Here is a 20,184-nt window from a genome sequence, read left to right on the forward strand (position 1 = left end):
TACATAATGTTATTTTCGTAGATGGTTGGTAAAAGTTTTCACTGGCAGTTCAGTTTGACAATCAGTATGTGAGAAATTTATATGCAATAAAATAATCAAATACAAGCACTTTGACTAATCGCATTGAACAGGCAATTCCTTTAAAATCATACTCTCCTGAAATTCTGCTCATCATGGTAAGTTAGGAGGAGCCTGTATTATGCATTGCCAATTGGCATATGCCAATTATGCATTGGCACCTACGCTCATAAAATCATTACGTGCTTCTGAAAAATTAACCCAAATATCTTTCAAATTTCATTCAAATAAGTTTCTTCAGAAATTTCCTCTAACCACACTCAAAATTATATTAAGGAATTCCTGATAACACTAATACTTTGTGCTTATTTATGGTAACTTTTTACAGAATAAGCTATACAAGACAGCATACATAGAATATTCAAACATACTTACCACAATATGTTGATAAGGATCTATGAAGGACATCTTTGTTTCAATATCTGTTTAAGACAGCTGTCAAGTGCCCAGTTCAACTCCACACTGACGAGGCTTCCCAGTTTTTCAAAGCAGAATTTAGAATGGCAGATCCTTTAACCACTAAGTAATGAACAGGAATTGCAATTAAAATTCTTGTGTTCCTTTCAAAATATAGTCTGTAATAAAAAGATTAGCTGCCCCATTTTAATAAGGTTCCCAAAACTCATCTTTTTAAAAGAGAAATTGATTCAATATAAACTATGAAGGTATAGATTTCTACTTGCCTGAACCAGAGAAAATTCTTGTGCTTATTTCCTTCACTTTAGTGTATGAGCATGAACCAAATATCCCGAATTCCAGTCATCCAAGTGTTTCTCTCAGCCCTACAGATAAACAAAATAATAAATCAATTATATTTATCAGTTATATACTTTCAAATGTATACAATTCCATACATTATTTTAATAGGATAATCAAAATGATTGGTTAGTTAATAGTCTTCTTACTGTAGTGACAAATTCTTGGTTCCTACACTTTGGTTCTATATTAAGGTGCACACATGGTCAGGATAGAAGAAACCAAGTTCCTCTTTGCATCTTCCTCTCTGCACAGGGGGTAGTACGAGCATGTGTCCTGCACTCGCACCAAGACGCTTGAATTTTGGAACTGCAAAGCCAGTTGAAGAGAGCGCTAGTGGGACAGTCAGCAACTTGCCTCAGACAGCTGCAACCCTTTGTAGCAAGTCTGTTAAGCCAGTTTAATACAGCTTCTAACACTACCTTCACATGGAAAGCTTTTTCTCAAACAGCAAATTCCCAAAGCTGCATCTGAGTGCAGCCAAGAAAGTAGCAGAAAACAAATTCCAGCATCTACTCATCAGCAGCAGCACAGTGGAATTTACCTGACAACTTCCCACCTAGCTACAAACTAGAAGCAACAGTGCCCACTGTAAATCTGGAAAGAGAACTGCAATTTAAGCTGTATATAATCTCCCTTACCAACACAGTTATCTACAGAGATCCATGAAAGGCTTTGATGGGCAAACTGCAAATCAGCTTCCAGTATTTAAACAGGTTCTCCATGGGCCACCATGCTTTTGAAAAAACTTCGTGAAGATTTCTGTTGAAGACAGGGGCCATCAGGGGCCTTAAATTTCAAAACCATTTTCAACCAGCAAAGTAAAATAAACAAAAAAGCATTAGGCTTTTCTGCATCTCTAAAAATGCAGAAACTGCAGGCCAGGATCAGATCTAAGATTCAGTTAGACCACAATCACCAACAGAAGCTTCAGAGAGAAATGAAAAAAGCACCGTGCAAGTCCTGGCTTCAAGGAAATCTTTCCCGCTAATCCCCAATTTTTAAAGGGCAGGATAAGCCTTACAGAAGGACGATTTATGTCACTTCCAAAAACTCTTGGGAGATCATGTGCAATGGGATCCATAAAAATTCCATATAGCTGTGATCATTAAAATATGCTGTGTCTCTTCTTTGAACCTGTCAGACTTACCAATATCCTGAGGCTGGAAATTCCAGTGGCTTATTTTTTAAAACTCTAAGGAAGTCTGCAGAAGAAAGACTTTAACATACTTTCAGTTCATAGTTTTCATTTAAGGCAGCTCATTGCCTGGAGCACAGGAACAAGTGAACTTTACTAGAGAAAGGAAGGAGCTTTTCAGACTTGAAGTAAAATCTCTACCACGCAAATATACCATTGCTTATGGTCCTGTAATAATAATTACAAAGACTTTTTAAATTTAAATTCTATCAGCCAAATTCAGCAGAGGTGTAAACAGGCAGACATCAGGGAAGCGGTATTATGTTTATATACGTATCATATAATTGATTTGTTGCATTCCAGTTTATGTTACCTTGTGCCCTACTTAAACAAAATAGGACATTCTAGAGCCTTGGTAAACAAGCCTGGCTATCTCAGGGATTGAAGACGTAATGCAAACTTCAAAGGGGATCGAGAAAAGAAGCCAGTACGGAAACTTCGATCGTTATAACGAAGAGGAAGTCTAGAAGTTACAAAACAGAAAACACACCATGTCTCTTAAGTGAATAGTCAACTACCAACAAGTTACCATGCTCATTTTGAGAGGAGGCACTGAACTAAATTGAGGATACTGCTCTAGAATTAAGAAAAATGGTTAGACCTAGGAAGAAAAGTCTGGTTTGAGTTACTTGTCTAGTATCCTAGGGGCAGGGATCCAGCTCTCTAGGTCATCAGTGAACTCTTAGACATGAGATCATCCCTTCTCTTCCTACAACCCCCTGCCTCATTTATTACAACATCTGCAGGAAATAAATTTGTGATCTTGCAAATAGCCTCTTTGATTACACAGTTGCAATGAGTCCCTGGGCACCATCTGTCCTCCATGCTGAATGTGGCAAGGATCACGCAGACAAACAAACACGCAATCACGGAATTAACAGCTCTATCAGAAACACGCATGCACAAAAGGCAAGTTAAGGATAAACAGACAGTCTCTGAACTGGGAAACAAGGGCCAGGGAGCAAACGGAGCCTGGTGTGATACAAAAAGCAGAATATCCCCTCCTCCATGCACCTCCAACCAACAGCATGAGGGATCCCAGTCCTAGTAATGCTGACATTATTCTAAACTGGAATTCTTTGCTTGCTCATGGGCTTTCAGGAAGCGATAAATACAGGCAGGTACCTGAACACAGTCCTCCAGTGCCTTTTTAGATGGGCTACTGTATCAGGGCACCTCGTGGGGCTGGCAGATCTGAAGGTAACCACGCTCCTCCAGAAGCCAGCAGGACGTCTGAAGTGGCAGTAGACACCGATGTTTAAGTCACCCGAATGCTAGCTGATGTCCTTTACAGTGGGTTTAATCCAAGTCACAGTTACTTGACCCTAACATAACTAACAACGAACCCTTTGAGTCTGTACTACTTTAACCATGTAAGTGGAATTTGGGTTAATCACGCTAATATGTTTGTCTATCTAAAATCTTGCTGTGGCAGAGGAACCAAAGTACAGCCCTAGGAGAAGCTATCCACTAAGGTCATCAAAAGCCTCAAAGAAAGTCCCAGGGAATGTTTAACTTCAGGTGTCTGCAGTAAAGCAAGCTGTGATCCTGGAAGAGTCTCTCACATCACACAGCCCCTATATGCCATCCATCCCGCCGAGGCCTAACTGAAAAATCAGTATGCGATCAATCACATAACTAGGGACAATTTCATAAGCACATACAAAGAACTGAGTTAAAGTTCAGCCGCTGACAGGCCAACCCTTGGTGGATCGGGGGAACTAGCATCTCTAGCCAGATCCAAAAGGACATTTTAGTAGTATTACCACATATTGTTTGCGTCCCTGACACCGTGCCTGTGGACTGTGAGATTCCCTCAACTCTTCCTTCCTAAAGGACTAGCAAACACCAAGCACATAATGCTACTAGGAGAATATGAGCATAAACTGTGTCTATTCATGTGTTCACCAAAATTAAGCTGACCAGACTGATTAATGATATATTCCTTGATGTTTCATTGACAAATGTCCTATTTGCAAATTGTCCTATTAACACCATACTAAACACAGTATCCTGAAGAGATCACAGTTAAATTTGGTGACATAATACAGAGAGACAGCTTTCTGCTAAATTCTCACTTTCACTTGAAAAGTAACTCCATTTTTTTCAGCTCACGAACATTTAATTGTTAGGCGCAGTTCAAGACATTAAAAGCAACATGTTATTATTGGACAGGTGTTTTTGTGTTTTAAGTTAAGACACTGTCGTGATCTTCAGCAATTTTCACATGAGCTGACAGACTCAGATAGATACAGGAAGACTGACTATAAAGATCAACTATAAAAAGAGTAAAAAAAACACACAAAAAGAGGTTGACACTGATTATTACTAGAAAAGCTTTCATTTTCAGTGTTTATCCAATACCACTGCCAGGGATAATTCAGTTTTATTGGATATGTCCAGGAGAAAGGACAACATGAGTAATGAGATTTTGCCATTTTCATGCTGGGTATGAGTTTACTCCACAGTCTCACTGAGCAAAGAAACTCCAAAAATGAGTAAAGCACAACTCAGTATAAATATCACAATTAGAATAAGTTCTTAAGATAGTAAGAAAAATCATAAGGGGAGACTGTTTATAACAAGTCTGCCAATTCTTTTTAAAATCAACGACATGAACAATTAAAAGATAGTCAATAAATGTGACTCATTAGCACAGTCATTAATGCGGAAGATGATATGATAAAAATGGTGGGCACAGAATAAGCCAAGTATTGACTCAGGTTTTTGGTATGAATGTCACCATCCACTGTTATCAAATCAGATTGCAGAATTTTATTTGGTTACAGATGGATTCTGTGATTGTACGACCGAAATAACAAATAATCTGCTTCTACACGATTTTGCCAAGCATCCTGGAAAATTACTGTAATGTTATTTCTTAATTTGGGTCTTCCCACACAAGAAATGAGGCTTACCTCTTACTCTGCGCAGAGCACCCCTCGCTCCATTTCCAGCACAAGTGGAAAGTTACCTGCTTTGTCGACCTACAGGGAAAGCAGCAAGGCTTCCTCCTCGGTGCTTCCCATGCCTTGCAAACAGAGCCTGGGCGACGGGGAGGAAGGATTAAGCGTAGAAAGCAAAAAGCTCAAAAAATGCAAAGAGCTAGTGAAATTAAGAGCTGGCTTCTGTACAGGTAAAACACGTCAGCAAAAGACCAAACTTAGCTGGAAGCTAGACAAAAAATCTCTGTAAATATCTTTTTTCATTCAATGAATTGGTCTCCAGGGCAAGTTACACAAACTGTTTTTTTCCCAGGATTTCTGACATCTCAGTGCAGCAAACTGTAGTATCACCCAGCGCCCACACACACTGTCAGGCTTGCGCTGCACTGATGCTGGAGAAAGGACTACACACAAACCGTGCATTTTGTCATCTTACACTTCCAACGTCTGTCGAAACTTTTATGTTCTGGTTTCAGATTATTTATCCCAAATATGAGCTCTGGCCAGCGTTCGTAATAAAGGGGACAACTGTGCTAAACTTCCTTTGGTCTATACCGCAATAACATGCAAAGCATGACAAAGTAGTTGGAGTGCCTAATGGGTGTGCCCTCAAGGAAATTTGTCAGGACTTTCTAGTAAAAGTAGTCATCAATACACGTATGACTCTGAGATTTTTCAGCCTCTCTTTTAAACGATTCTAGGAAAATTCATATGGAAATATTTTATGACTACTGCCAAGCTACCCTTTGAATATGTAATAAAAAAGTAAGGTTCACACATGAACACATAGGCACCTCTATTATATACATTGTATTCATAAGGGGATAGACACACTGAACTTAATACTAAGGAAGATTTCTTTTAGGCAGACTCCTATAAAAGAAATGAATTCTTTAAAAATAATTGTTTTAATTAAAAAAAAAATAGACCTAACGGGATAACCCAAACTCCCTACCCATTTTCTTGAGAGGCCTGTGGCATGGACACCTTTGTAATAGCAAATGGACCAACAAATGCGTCCTTGATCTTGTATTTGACAGCAGGCAGCCACAGAGAGCTGAACCACAGGGAAATAAAGCCTGTCTTCCTCTACGCAGCCAAGCTGCTGGCAAGAGACTGCCAGTCCAAAATTTGAACTGCTACAGGAAAAGCTCCTGAATTACCAGTCTGTGCTTCAAGCCAAAGTCACATCAGTAGAGCAAAGACAGTATTGACTCAGAGTTTGGATATTCTGAGCAGATTTGGAGAAGTCCTTGCTGCGTCTCTTGCCCCACGCTCCTCTCAGTGCTGCCTGCCAACTGTGCAAGGGAGTATAAGTTACTCCGGCCTTTCCTGAGCTTCCCCTTTCTGTACTGTGCATCGAACTACTTTTCCAAAGCTATCTCCGCTCCTCTGCCGCTAACGATCCCTGCCACCCGTGTTCCAGTGAACCACAGCCTGTGCCTACTGGTTTCCCTGGGCTTGCCCCTGGTCCAAATGGCTTGAATTTTCTGCTCCACCCTTTCCATCAAGCTCAGAGTGAAAACAGTAAAAAAGCCAGGCTGCAGAAGGAGCTCTAGGGCAACCGCTCTGCTGATTTACAAGGACAGCTTTGAATCAGGTCATGCTTGCTTCGTTTTTGAACAAATGCCTTAACAGCTACCGGTAGCAACACAGCCGAGCCCCGAGAGGACAAGGAAAAGGATGTAAACCACCACTGATGGATGCACAGTGCTGCCAGCTACAGCTCTAGAGCTGGATTAAAACTAAAAATATTGCTTAGATTAAAAAAACAACAACACCACAACAAAAATGTAACACTGGAAATTTTTCTATTTATCCTAAGCAAGAGGCTATTTCAAGCCTTACTGTGATCCAATACTAGCAGTACTAAGGGGCTGGCTACATCAACGGTAACACACACACACACCCCAAAAAAAAAACTAACAAAAAAGCTATAACTGCTAGCAACCAAGATCTTAAATGTGGCCTCCAGGACACAAACAACTGAATTCACTAAGGAGCCACAAACAGTGACTCAAGAAGCAAATGGTTAACAACAAAGTCCGCAAGAAACCCCAAATTTGCACCATCTCTTGTTAAAACAGCTTGGCAAAATTAGGGACAATTGTGGGACTTTTACGTTTTTTTTTCTGATGCATGGAGCATTGGTCACAGTCAGAGAAAGTTCACCAGAACTTAGACAAGCTATGACCACTCTCTTACACAACTGTCTATGCTTTAAATTTAGCTATTCCTTAAGACACCGATGGCTTAGCACCTTCCTCGACGAGTCAAACTTTCTCTCAGCATAGTAAAACACTGGTCGATTTGCCCACTCTGTATTGAAAAGGAAGTGACTGCTACGTATTACAGCACAGAGGAATACACGTACATCAAGCACTTTTCAACAAAACAGTTTTTGGCCAGAACGTGCCAATTTGCCAAAGTAAACAGCTTTTTATTGGAGGCGCAGATCAGTTTTGATAAAACTCCTTTTGGGAAAGGTTTTCACATCTCTATGCGAGACTGAAGTGCAGTCAGAATAGCTGGTATGTCTGCTCAGGTCACTCAGCTGTGCGAGACTCACGTTCACATTCCCATATAACCCGATCCAGATGGGGAATGTGAATTTCAGTCTCCCACATCCCTGATGCTTGCTCTTCTTTGGCCCGTCATTTAGGCACGCTGGAACAATTCCAAAAGGTGGGACTGCCCCAGGACCACCAATATATTAAACTTCCAGTCTGCTCCAGCATACAAGAAATTCAGGGTCAAATCCTTCAGGTGAACGATGCAGAAAACAGGTTTGACACTACTCTCCTTCCTTACACATCAGTTTGTTGGCTCACCATCTATCCCAGCACTGTCCTGCTCTGCTCTACTTACCACCCCCACTCTTTCTGAGCTTCTTTCATCAACATTTATATAGTATTATAGCTGGTCTTAAACAGATCTGTGTAAAAATAGTCATATTAAAAGAGAGGAAGGAACTGGATGCAGAAGCCAGGCTCAGTTCATATGACCCTCCTTACTTGGCATTCACTGGTGAAAAATACTTTTACAAGCAGCAAAACCTGTTTTCCTTCCCCTTTAGCCACATTGAACATACCTTTTTCATGCTTGCATTACTTCAGTTCCCAAATTATGAGAGATGGAACTGCAGGTGCACATAGAAGACGATAACCCCCCCCCTAAAAAAAACCACCAGTCCGTAATTTTGGGACAACAAAACTTAATAAAATTTGCCATAATTACAATAGCCATTTTTGTAGAACACTGGATTTGGGGAGAGGACACTATCTAAAAAGATAGGACTATGAGACACGGTTTCAGGTTATTATACTTACTTCTCAGATTGGACTTCATGACTGGGATTTAATGTTTCTATATCAAAAATACCCTTGTAAAATTAAACCAATACTCACTAGGCTACAGAAGAATTGAAAAGCCCATTGGTGTGAAAACCAAATAATATTTGGAAGTATGTCACAGTTAAATGTAGTCAGTTACTTCACCAGGAAGGTTTGTATGAGCACGTGCTATTCAAAATGGAAAACGCCCAGAGAAATGCAAAACGCTGGCAGATGTTTGCAATTATAAAAGAACTGCTTCTCAGTACTGTCAGCACAGACATCACACCAACTTCCTACAGAAACCTTGAACTGGCTGATAAAGAGAGTTTGCAAACATGATCACTGGTAATGCCACCAAACACAGGCAAAACCTAAAATAAACCGGATATAAGTAAAGCTAAGACTTGCTTCCTAGCACCTTCCCCTTAGACGCTGTACCAGTTACTATTTTCATTTATTTGTCTTGAAGTTTTTTTACTAGTGCTATCCTTGATTCACAGTTGTGGAGTTTTGGTTATAAAAGGGAAAGGTATTTTTCCACTCAAGTCAACAGTCTAAACACTCTGCTCTTGAAATCTCAGCAGATAACGTGCCTTTATCAAAACATAAATGGTGACAGAAAAGGGCGTGTTGCACTTAGGCAAGAGGTTAGAAAGTCAATATCAATTCTCATCAGGTTAAGGGAGGAAAGGATTCAAATAAACCAGCAACACAAGAACGGTTAGTTGCTTATTTTGCAAAAACTGTCTAGTCAAGATATCACCTTTCTTCCAGCTATTCATTCTGGTAGGTATCCACGTTTATGAAACTAAGAACAGAACTACCTCAAAAGCCATAATCTTGCAAAAGTAATTCTCCCTTATATGCTGCTGTCGGAAAGATGATACACAAGATTAACAACCAGAAAAATGCTAATTCATTACACTCCAAAGGTCTATACAACCAGTCACTTTCTCCCCAAAATTATTTTCAGTCCTGCTAGAAAAGCACACAGAACTAAAATGTTATGCAGCAGCTGCTGACTTTGCATAGAGACTAACATTTGCATGTTACGTACAAAAGGCACAATTTATCTGACAGAGCATGTAAAGCTATGGGTTAGGCCACAGAGGGTTTCTACCTGCTTGTGGAATTGCCCAGGAGAGTTACTTGTTCTCCCATTGACATTACTGGCTTTTGGAACAGGTCAGAATGAGTATTTTGTGTGGGGCTTCTCATTTGTTTTTAGTCGCCCAAATTAACATCCAACTGACAATGCAATAAATTAAATGCAGCAGAATACAGTTCTAGCAATTAAGCCTCATTTATAATCTAACCCTGGAGATGCAGAAAAGACCTACAAGAAGGTTTTCCAAAAGCCAGATCTTTCCATTGACTGGTCTGGCAAATGCAATAAACCAGACTAACTAAGACAAAATACAAATACAAAAATACAAAAATACAAAAGCAGCCACCTATGCTTCTTACTCTGTCGTCTCCACCTATCTCAATGTCCCAGTTATCAGTCTCATTTAACACTCAAGTCTTCTAAAATGTAACCTCTTGGGGGCAGGGACTGTCACTTATTAGAATAAATATGCAATTTTAAAAATCTTACTATAATTAATGTACATATATAGCATTACAATCACTGTAGGTATATAAGGATAATTTATTATACGTGCACATTCCTACAGAACTTGGCTAAAGATCTAAGCACTGTTTTAACTGTTTAGATAACAGTAGTAGGAAAAGAAATGCAAGTTTTTATGCTAAAATCATTTTAAGGAATAAGATAAATATCAAAGATGAGTCAGTTTAATGGCTTTATTATCAGATAATCATAGACAAATACAAATGTGACAGAGAGTCAAATCACCTACAATTGCGAACTTGTGTACGTGGAAGTTTTTGACCCTATTTAGGGATGGAGGCTGGAGCGATGGAGAGCGCAGGAGAAGGATACTTGTTTGTAAATAGTCTATTTTATATTTTGGAAGATGTTGTGCTTTCAGCATCCTAAGGTGGCAAAAATTAACAGCAACATTTAAATGAGTAATTAAACCTGTAACAAAATGACTTTGGCAGACGTTTATCATTTGCTCTTAGCCCTGGGATGCAGCATTACCGAAGCTATCGTTCACTCGAAAGGAGACTGCATCTCAAAACTGAAAAGGAGTGCTTGTACACAGACTTGTGTCGTCTACGCAGCAGCCTGCTGTGCTCGGCAGGTGTCAGAGCTAGGATTCACCTCACCTCACTTCAGACGAGAGAGAAACCACAGTGTCTGTGTCCTAGGCATCCCCACCTGCCAGCTCATACCGGAGCAGCAGGGGCTTCAGAGTTACCACTGGCGATACCCTGCCAATTCAGCTCCGTTTAACTCGACACTTGAAACTAAATATCTGGGCAACCTCTGCTAAAGGGATCACTACGCTCATGACCGGTGATCAAGAAGGCAGATTTCGTTATGAATGTTAGAGAGAAAAATGAATAAAATCTGTACAGTGATGGCCCCGCAGTCTCTCGATATCTCTAATATTTTTTCCTTACCAACACTGTGGTCTTACTTTCACAAAAATCATTTTGTCCTGGACAGTACTTTCAAGCTGAAGAACCAGCTGATCTTTTTGAAGAAAGCCCACTGACTCTCTTTTGCAGTACTGCCGCAACATTTCTCATTTGCAAAAATTAGGCTAAAGTTTAAAGGTTCACTAAGGACTTTTACTTTTCCCACAACTGGTTACAGAACAAAGTGGTTTGGGGCTGCTTGGTGTTTTATTTGCAATTGTTTGGTGGACCACTTTCTCATGTCTTACAGACCACCTCCAGTGCCCTCGCCACCATGGGCTGAGTAATACTGCTCTAGACGTTGACACACAGCTACTGGAAATTGGTACAGTCAGGAAATTTGTATCATTTCTGAGGTAAACAGTAAACGAAAGCCCTCAGGAAAGTCTGAATATCGGTTTTAAAAAAAAAGAGAGAGTTCTTTTGAAAGTGTTCTGTTACTACATCACGTTATTATAACCTAGGGCAGTGATGAGATCATTTCCATTACTAAGGCAGGTTCTGGAATTTGTTTTTCAGACTAGTAAAAAAAAAAAATTAGAAAAAAAATACAGTTATATCACTCAGAGATGGGAAACACACATGAGGCAGAGTTCATCACCTCTCAGGAATATGATAGCTAATACTGTAGCCACTGCCCATGGATTACAAGGAGTTTTCAGTTAGAAAGAGGTCATCACAGAATGAAATAAGAGCGGACCAGTTTGCTAATTCAATTGAAAGATGTGCCTAATGTGGGTGCCCAAAAGACATCCCACAGGTCTTAGCAGGGTCCTTAAATGCCAGCTCAACCAGGGCTTAACAAAAAATACATGAATTTATTGCCTAAATAATCATATGTGGACTATTAGCCACAGATACTTTTGACATGTATTTGTCTTTAGAATAGCCACAGAAATGTGGGCTTTCCCATCAATTGCAAGTAATCTCTTATTCAAAAATTTGTTTTTGCTCCCTCAAGATCACCCCCAGTCTTAGGATACTATCCTGAAGGGCAAGGAGACTTTGATCCACATCACTATTCTGTATCAGGCAGAGAATAAATCTGAACTTGGTCTCCCAACTCTAAACTCCACGTGTTAACCACGGTCTCTACCACTCTAAGATCAGCCTCCTTCCATTTGTCCTGCCAGAAAGCATGAGGAGCGCTCATGGTAGGCTAGCCCGTAGCCCAGCGATGAGAAAACTGCTCTGCAAGATGCGGCTTCTGACTCCTTCTGGCCTAAGAGGAAAACGGAGTATTTCTCATATTTTGTAGTCCATGCTCATATGTTTGAACTGCTGGATACAAGTCGGAGATACCATCCTCTCCAGCTGCTATGCGAATCTAACCCCGATAACTGAATTAAGTGACTTTCCAGCCAAAGCTAGTCAATATGAATTCAGAGTTCCCAAATAACTAAAACTGCTTCAGCTCTGCTGTCACTGCTGTCCTCTTCCAACCAGCAGGCAAGTCATGGAGGTCACCACACATCTCAGTATTGCACATCAATTAAAATGTACTCAAGCAGAGCCATTTAGATTACTCCCAAAATCATGTGCATCTGGAAAGCCACTGCTACATTGCACGGGACTCAGTCCCTTGGTGCTATCAGGGAAATGCTCCAAGAAAGAGAGCAGAGTTATACAAAATGTCCCTGAAAAGCCATTGAACAGCTTCATAAATACGTCTGAAGGAAAGAGCTTCCCACAAGAGTTTGGGCTCACCCCATACTCATTTTTCCCCTGGGTACTGCTAACCGTTATGGATTGAACTGTAAGGCGAAAAAGGCTTGGCTCAAATACTTCATGTTTTGGCTATTTTAGACCAGCTGTCAAAAGGAATCTATTCAAAGTATCATGGAGAAAAAAAATCAAAAAGAGTACCAAGTAATATGAGTGTATGATAACTCTGTTAAATACTTTCATCTTAACTTTAATGTATTTGGAGTATGCAATCCTAGTGAGGAAGCAGCACTGAAAAAAGTTTGCCTTTCATCTATTTCTTCTAAGAGAAGCATCAAGAAATATCAAGAGCACGTGGTGCTACTCCGCCAAGAGTCAATCCAGTATTTTTCCAGTACGGATTAACTGGTCACACAAGAGGAGATTAAAATACATGATGTGATTCAAGTATAAATAAATATTTCCACACCTCTTTTATTTTATATACTTGTTATATCACAATAAGATAGTGGAGAAAGGGGGTTGTAAAGGGACAGAACGGAGATTTTGAAGAACGATGGCAAATGAGCACTTAACTCTAGACTGCATGTTCAAAACCTTCCCCCTAATTCCTGTAGGGGACGGAAAGGAGATAAAACAAGTACATCAGTTTTAGGCTCACCTTTTCTCTCCGAAATCCTTAGTGGATTCAACACCCCTTGGTAATCACAAAGCTGACCGCATGAATCAGCTGCGACTTATGGTGAATACCCAAGTCTCCTGAGGCACACAAGACCCTCTTCCTGCCAGCAATACCCACCATGGTTAAAAGTAACCTCGTCCTGTCCGAGCCATTGCACTTCTCTAAGGATTAGAGCCTTATCTAGTTTTAGAGCCCAAACGTTTTGTTTGCCTTAATTTGCAAGGAACCTCTAACTGAGAGCTTGGTACCCTGCCACTGTGGTGCCCAAAGGGATTTCCCTCGGACTCATCACAAAAGGTGCTCACAGACAAGCTCTGAGCCACTCTGGCTGCACGGGGGTCGCGTGGCAGAGGAACGTGGGCCTCGGCAGCCCCAGGTCACAGCCCAGCGCACCGGCTCAGCCCCACCTTCATCTCGGGGGAAGGCGACAGGCTTTGTACGGGTGCAGAGCACTGAACTGCTCGGGGGGGCGAGGGAGACACAACCACAGACAGTGGTCAGATCACCGTGACACTTACGCTGACATAGCAGGATTGACCAGCGGTCATCTGTCAGGGCCACGAAAATAACCAGAAGCAGCCTGCAGACCTGTACCCAAAGAGGAACACGTAATCCCGCAAAAACAAGGAATGACAGTTTCTGTGACTGTAATCCTAATGCACACTAGCAGATACCTGCTTTAAGTCACAAACAGTAACTCTTAAGTACCTTTTTTTAATATCGGGCCCAAAGGAAAAGCTGCTGGTGCAGACATTTTGTGAAATTTTCCCCTTAACAGATGTACCGTCATACTTCCCTATAACTTTCAAAATGGATTGCCTCACTGTGCCTGCTATGCAGGCGCAAGCAGAAGAGACGGCAGAGCGACCGGTCCTCTCTGCCAACGGCGCTCCTAGGGAAGGGCCTGCGACCCAGACCGGACCACGCCGAGGGCACAGGTCCGTCCTCCCCAGGCCTTAGGGACGGGCAGTGAGCAAGGTAACGTACGGAGCAAGCCCAGCACACGCCGCTTTCGCCGGCCGTTTCCCCAGCCCCTCTGCCTCACGCGTGCCGCAGACACGCGCGCGCACCTCAGGGCGCACGGCGCGCTGCTCGGGGCGTCCCGCCGACGCCTTTCGTCCCTCTTAGTGCCCTTCCCTCCCCTCGCCAGGGCTGTTTTACACGCCTGTGCTCCGGGGACACGTGTGTGTGTGTGTGTGTGTGTGTGCGTGCGTGCGGTGGAAACACTTCAGCGGAGGGTTCGGTAAGAGAGGAGCAGCCGGTCGCGCAGCCCGCAGCCCCGCGCGACGCGCTCTGCCCGCCTGAAGGGAGCCCGCGCGAGCGCGGCCGCCCGCGCCAGCAGGTGCGGCGCCGCCGGCGTAACGGCCGCGCCGCCGAGGCCCCGGCAGCGGCTGCTAGCATAGGAAGGAGGTACGTGGCTTACAGCGGCATTCGGTCCTGCGCGGCTGCTCCGTCCCCGGTGTAGACAGGGCCGCTTTTCGCGCTGCGGGGCCGCGGCTCTTCGCTCCGGCGCGGCACGGCGCGGCGTGGCGGGGAGGGGAGGGGCCGCGCAGCTGCCCCGCCGGCCCCTTAAGGTGGCGTGAGGCGCGGCGCGGCGGCGGCTGCCGCGGCTGCGGGGTGGCGGCGCCGAGCGGCTCGGGCTCGCCTGCAGCGCCCGCGGGGCAGCGTGGAGGGGGCCGGGCGGCGGGGGGCAGCCGCCGCCGCCGCCGAGAAGCCCAGGCAGCCTTAAGGGAGGAGCTGCCCGCCCGCCCGCCCAGCGGCCGCCGCCGCCGCCGCCTCCCTGAGGGGAGACCTGGCGCGCGGCTGCTCGGGCTGCGGCAGCAGCACACGGGTATCCAGCGGGCGGCCGGAGGGAGCCTGCAGTAAAGTTACTTTCAAAAGTGCCCCTCAGTAGCTGAGGGACGACCTGCGGGTATTTATTTGGAGCAAAGGTGCGCCGCGGGTTCCCCAGCGTCACGTTCGTTCCCTGACGCCGGGGACCGCGTCGCGTCTCGAGCTGCAGGAGCAGGGGAAGGCTGCCGCCTCGGCAGGCGCCCGCCCGCCGCTTGTCAGCAGCAGTACGCAAATCCCGCTTATTTGCGCCGTGAGTTTGTGCCGGTGCATGGAGCAGCCGTGACCCCTGACCGCTTCCCAGCGTGCAGGCAAGAACCCGCGCTTGCTGGTCCATAGCCTAGCAGCAAGCTTTGCGCCTCAGCCCGAGGGGCTTCCCGGGACCCCAAAAGCCTCTGAAGTTCTCCGAGGTCCTGCAGGCGGGAACGGCAGTTCTGCCCATTAAAGAGGATGGCTGCCGTAGTCTCCTTTCAAATTAACTGAAATGCGTGTGATGCTTACCCTCCCTTCCATGTGCCTCAGTCAGGAAAAAAAGACCTCAAGGTGGCAGACTGGCAGAATTAGATGATGCCCACCTCCATCAATGCAGGGAGAGCGACATTGGTAGCTTGGTAAACTGGCAGCTTGGGTCCAGAAACTCTATACCAGCAGCCTACGCTAACAATCTCAGACACGGCATATCAACCCGGGATCAGCACCGTACACGCGTGGCTATCCTGCTTGGGCCCAGCCTAGCATATCCACATGGCTTTACGCTGCGCCACACACGCCGTGCAAAAAAACTGGCCATCTGCCAGGCGCTGTATCTTGGTCCACACAGAAATCCCTCACTTCAGTGAGAAAGTCTCCACAGTGCAGAACCTGCGGCTTTCAAAACAGTATTTTACTGGTGTATAGTTCATGAACACAAAGCAGCTGTGTCTATGTGCGTGTGGAAATCAGTACTGTTGCTCTACATCTCCCATTGTCAGGCAAATGCTGCCCCCTCACACTTAGGCTTTATTAAAAGGTTTTAGCCTGAACCACGTCCCCATCGTGCCTTCCTCAAACTATGCCATTGGCTCCTCTCTTGGCTTGTATAAAGTTAAAAGTTGCACATTTTGAGTACGTGCAATGGTCTTTCCTGGAAAGGGAAGGGAGAGCAGGAAGGAGGGGATGAAGGGAAGCAGAAGGCTGTTGTGGTTGGTATTAATGGTGACACATTCATTTTTATTAATGCTATCACTTTAGCCCCTTATGAAGGTTTAAGATGACCATAAAGTTCCCTTTCACATTTGTTCTGAGTTTTTTTAAGGATTTAAAATTGAAGTATTATTTGCAGCATCATGACCATCAAAAAAGAATATTTCCCACTTGGGTTTGTGGACTCCGCAGTGAGTCAGTGGGAGAAGCTGACAGGCTGGAGCCTCAGCTGCTGCTCTCCTGTAACTAGCTCTCGCAACATAACATCTCGAAAAAGCTCCTTCTTTAGGCACCAAAAGACAAGATTGATGTTCATCTCTTTGATGTTGAAGTCAAGCTCTTTCCAAATAGCCAATTGTAAGTCTTATTATGGAATTTACTGGAATTTGCTGGGGTTTTGCACATACTTAACGTCAAAATAGGAACACATTTCTTTGAAAAATACTGTCATTAAAAAGGGAAGATAAAGGACAAAAATGTCTTAAGTGACTCAACTACGACCTCCTCAAAGCCTAGAAAACCAAAGGGCACACTTCCACAAGCGACAGGTAAATAAGTGGCATTCACCCAGTGTTAACACAGTTCCTAAATGCGTAGAGGAAAGCAAGCCACTCCTCAGTGCAAAGCAATGCAAGTCAGAAACGTCATTTTCTCCACAATCGTACCAGTCTCCTAGTATGATGCACTGCAAGAGCTGAGCAACTCTGGCCATTGCTTTTAACCCAGCTTTTTGTCTCATCTTGTAAGGAAAAAAGGCATTATGGTAGGAAAGTGCTGTCCTCTACATGCTGCCACAAAGAAGGGCAAGTTTATGTTTAGAAAGCAAACCTAGGTCTGCCAGCTCAGAAAGCGCTTATTTGATGTGGACAGCCTCTTCCTCCATTTCCTCATCTTGCCTATTTGCGGGAACATTAACCAGAAAAATGCTGCAAAGCCACTGTGGTGTCATTATTCAGGTCCTTTTGACTTTCACATGAACTACTGACTGGAGATCACGCTCATGTCTCTTGGTAGGAGAAGACTCTTTGCATGGTGCCTTGTCAACCAATCTCTAAACGGTTAAAAAAGTTAAAAAACCTCCTTTCACTCTCTTTTATGTAAATGTGTCTTTATGTATGCTTTTTTTTTATAACTCGGATGATTTCTACCCACTAACAGCTATCTGATGCTGTTCGTTCTGCAGTACCCAGCAGTGTGAAGATATCACCTCTGCCCTCAGCTGATCGGTACGTGCCATTTCTGCATTTCTGCATCTAACTCAGGGGCGAAGCGTTTCTGTCAAAGCTCTCGGCCTGCGAGCTTGTTCCTTAGCTTTTCTGTCAGACTGTGGCAGATCAACCCTTGGTGTGGCCCGCGGTGGAAACAAGCCTCGGACTGCGGTGAGGCAATTGGAGGGTGTGGAAAATGGCATTGTGAAGTATGAAGCAGACAAAGGTCTTTTCTAAAGCCAAATTTTAAGGGAAGCTACTACAAATTACAGAGGCCATTTAAGAGCACTGTTCTAAAGCTTCAAAGCTTAGACAAAAACTTTAGGCAAAACCACTGGAAAGCAAGACTGGGCATATCAAGACTCAACAAAGAAAATCCAAACAATCGACTGAGTAAACAAAATATGTTATTTTGTCAGATGCTTAACACAACCTCAAAATATTCTTTCAGTTGTTCTTAAGGACAAACACTTCGCAAAATATATGAAGAGACTCACTCTTTGATCAGGTTTAAGAACTCCAGCTACTCAGTAGAAGACTGTCTGAACTCCACATTCCTAAGGCCTCCATGCAGAGCACAACCTGATAGACCTGCTAATGCCAAGGTAAAATATCTGTCTTTCCATGGTGAAAATAATTTAGTCCATTGTATATAACATCACAGAAGCAAAAAACAAGTTTTAAGATCTCTTCTAGTGAAAAACACCCATTTGCTTATTAATTGCATAACCCGAAATGGTCTAGCTGGGTCCCCAGCTAAAACTGGATTCTCAGCTAGCAGCAGCTATCAAAATGCCTCTTATCACTGACATTTGGCAAAATAAATGCAGTGTTAGTTTAGAGTTTGCTCCTCTGAGACAATTCATCAGACAAATCGCTACAGCAGAAAACTGAAATTTCCTCTAAGCTCGTTTCCCTCTGCAGTTCCTCCCCCACGTCCACATGAAAATATTTTCCCTCATCATTTAAAAAACAATTAATTGTTTTGGAGGACTTTCCACTGTGAATGAGGAAAAAACGCATTCGAAGTGAATTCTGCTCAGGTGTCCAGTTCCTTGGCAAGACCCCTTCTTTCTCTCCCTCCTTCCACCTACTTGGTAGTTTTCTGGGGTTGTGGCCAAGTCACCCATGGTAGTTATGGAAACAACAAACACCAAGGGTGAAAATAACAGCCGGTTTTAGACGCAATGCTGTGGTCCTGAAATATCTTCTGAGAGCCTGAAGTAGAGCACGTCGGGTGAAACCTTCATATTAAGGAAGAAGTTAGTCCCTGTAATTGTCTGCTATTATATCTATGACGTCTGACCTCTTAGGACGATAGGATCACAGAATAATTCAGGCTGGCAGGGACCTCGGGAGGTCTCTTGTCCAACCTGCTCAAAGTGGGGTCAGCTCTGCGGTCAGACCGGGTTGCTCAGGACTTGAAAACCTGCAGGGATGAAGATGGCACAACCTCTCTGGGCAAGTTCTTCCATTGCTTGACTGTCCACGTGGGGAAAACATTTCTGCTTAGATCCAGTTTGAATCTCTCTTGTTTACGCCCATTGTCTGTGTCCTCCTGCTGTGCCCCCGACCGTCCTGGAGGCCCTTGGCTGAACAGTGCCCAGCTGGTACTGTTCCCAGGGGCTCTTCCTTCCTGGGCAGGGCTTTGCATTGGTCCTTCTTGAATTTCATAACGTTCCTGTCGGCCTGTTCCTCCAGCCGGTCTAGGTTGCTCTGGGTGGCAGCCCTGCCCTCGAGCTATCAAATGGTCCACCCAGCTTGGTGTCATTTGCAAACTGGACCAGCGCTCTGTTGCCTCTTTCACGTTGTTGATAAAGATGTTAAACAGGACAGGTACAGACCCCTGTGATACTCTCCATTTGTAAATATTGATGAATTCAAAGGAAAAACCTGGCCAATATTACTCGAGAAGGCTCCAGTTCACTATCTCCTTCTTCTATTCACTATTCTGTGTTTGCATTGCAACTTGAAAGAGTAAAATAGACAAAAAAGTAAAAAACAATCTGAAAAATAGAATCTTTTTTTCTCCTCGATATTTTTAGCTATCAGTCAGAACCTCAGAGAAGCATCTGATTATCAGTAGAGAAGCTCAGTTTCCAAGATCTTCAGCTGTCAGGCTGCATTCTCTGAATTTCTAACAAACCAGTATCATCGTCTTTATCTAAAAGAGAATGATTCAGTGTCTCCTCAACAAATTGCCACTTACTCTGTCTGCAGACAACTGTGTCTGCAGCGGTACCAAAACAACAATTTGGTCTGAGCACAAGCTTGTGCCTTCCTCTGGCTTTACATCACTCCCAGCGTATGATACTGTAGCAGGCTATTCTGTGCTAAATTGCCGAGATCTCCGTGGATTAGGTGGCCAAAAGGCACCCAGGCTGTTCCTGCCATATTAACCCCCTCCCAGTCAAGTACTGCGCAGCTGAGCCCAAAGTCGGCAGCTGCAGTATGGCTAAACTTACGGGATTTCTTTATAATCTCACTAGCTAGCTAAAACAAAAAAAGATACTATGTAAAATAAAAAGATACATTGCAAATGTGTTGCATTTACTGTTTTTACCATTTTATAGGCACTTAAACAAAGTCATTTATTACTATTTGGGATGCACAGCTGCTGCTCCAGAAGGATGTGGGTCCTGAGTCAGATTTGGCAGCCCACTCGGATGTCTCAGCCACGGCTGTCCAAATGGCGCTAATTACTTATGTTTCAGCGACTGAAGCGCTCCTCCCCTATTTATATTTTATCTGTTCG

The 20,184-nt window shown here is 43.7% G+C and overlaps 1 protein-coding gene across 2 annotated transcripts in view; it reads right to left on the reverse strand.

The window, feature by feature from the left end:
• PLA2G4A (phospholipase A2 group IVA) overlaps positions 1-20,184 on the reverse strand; it is a 173,011-nt gene that overhangs the window by 59,790 nt on the left and 93,037 nt on the right. The window contains exons 1-3 of one of the 2 annotated variants that reach the window (XM_067300518.1): positions 14,633-14,728; positions 762-860; positions 454-597 (exon numbers count right to left, since the gene is read on the reverse strand). In XM_067300518.1, coding sequence (XP_067156619.1) covers positions 454-486 — 33 coding nt within the window. In that variant the 5' untranslated portion in view covers positions 487-597; positions 762-860; positions 14,633-14,728. Of the gene's footprint in view, positions 1-453; positions 598-761; positions 861-14,632; positions 14,729-20,184 lie in introns of those variants that run through there. The other variant, XM_067300519.1, reaches the window with a different exon arrangement.

The sequence above is a fragment of the Apteryx mantelli genome, chromosome 8 (assembly GCF_036417845.1).
Source record: "Apteryx mantelli isolate bAptMan1 chromosome 8, bAptMan1.hap1, whole genome shotgun sequence".
NCBI classification, from domain to species: domain Eukaryota; kingdom Metazoa; phylum Chordata; class Aves; order Apterygiformes; family Apterygidae; genus Apteryx; species Apteryx mantelli.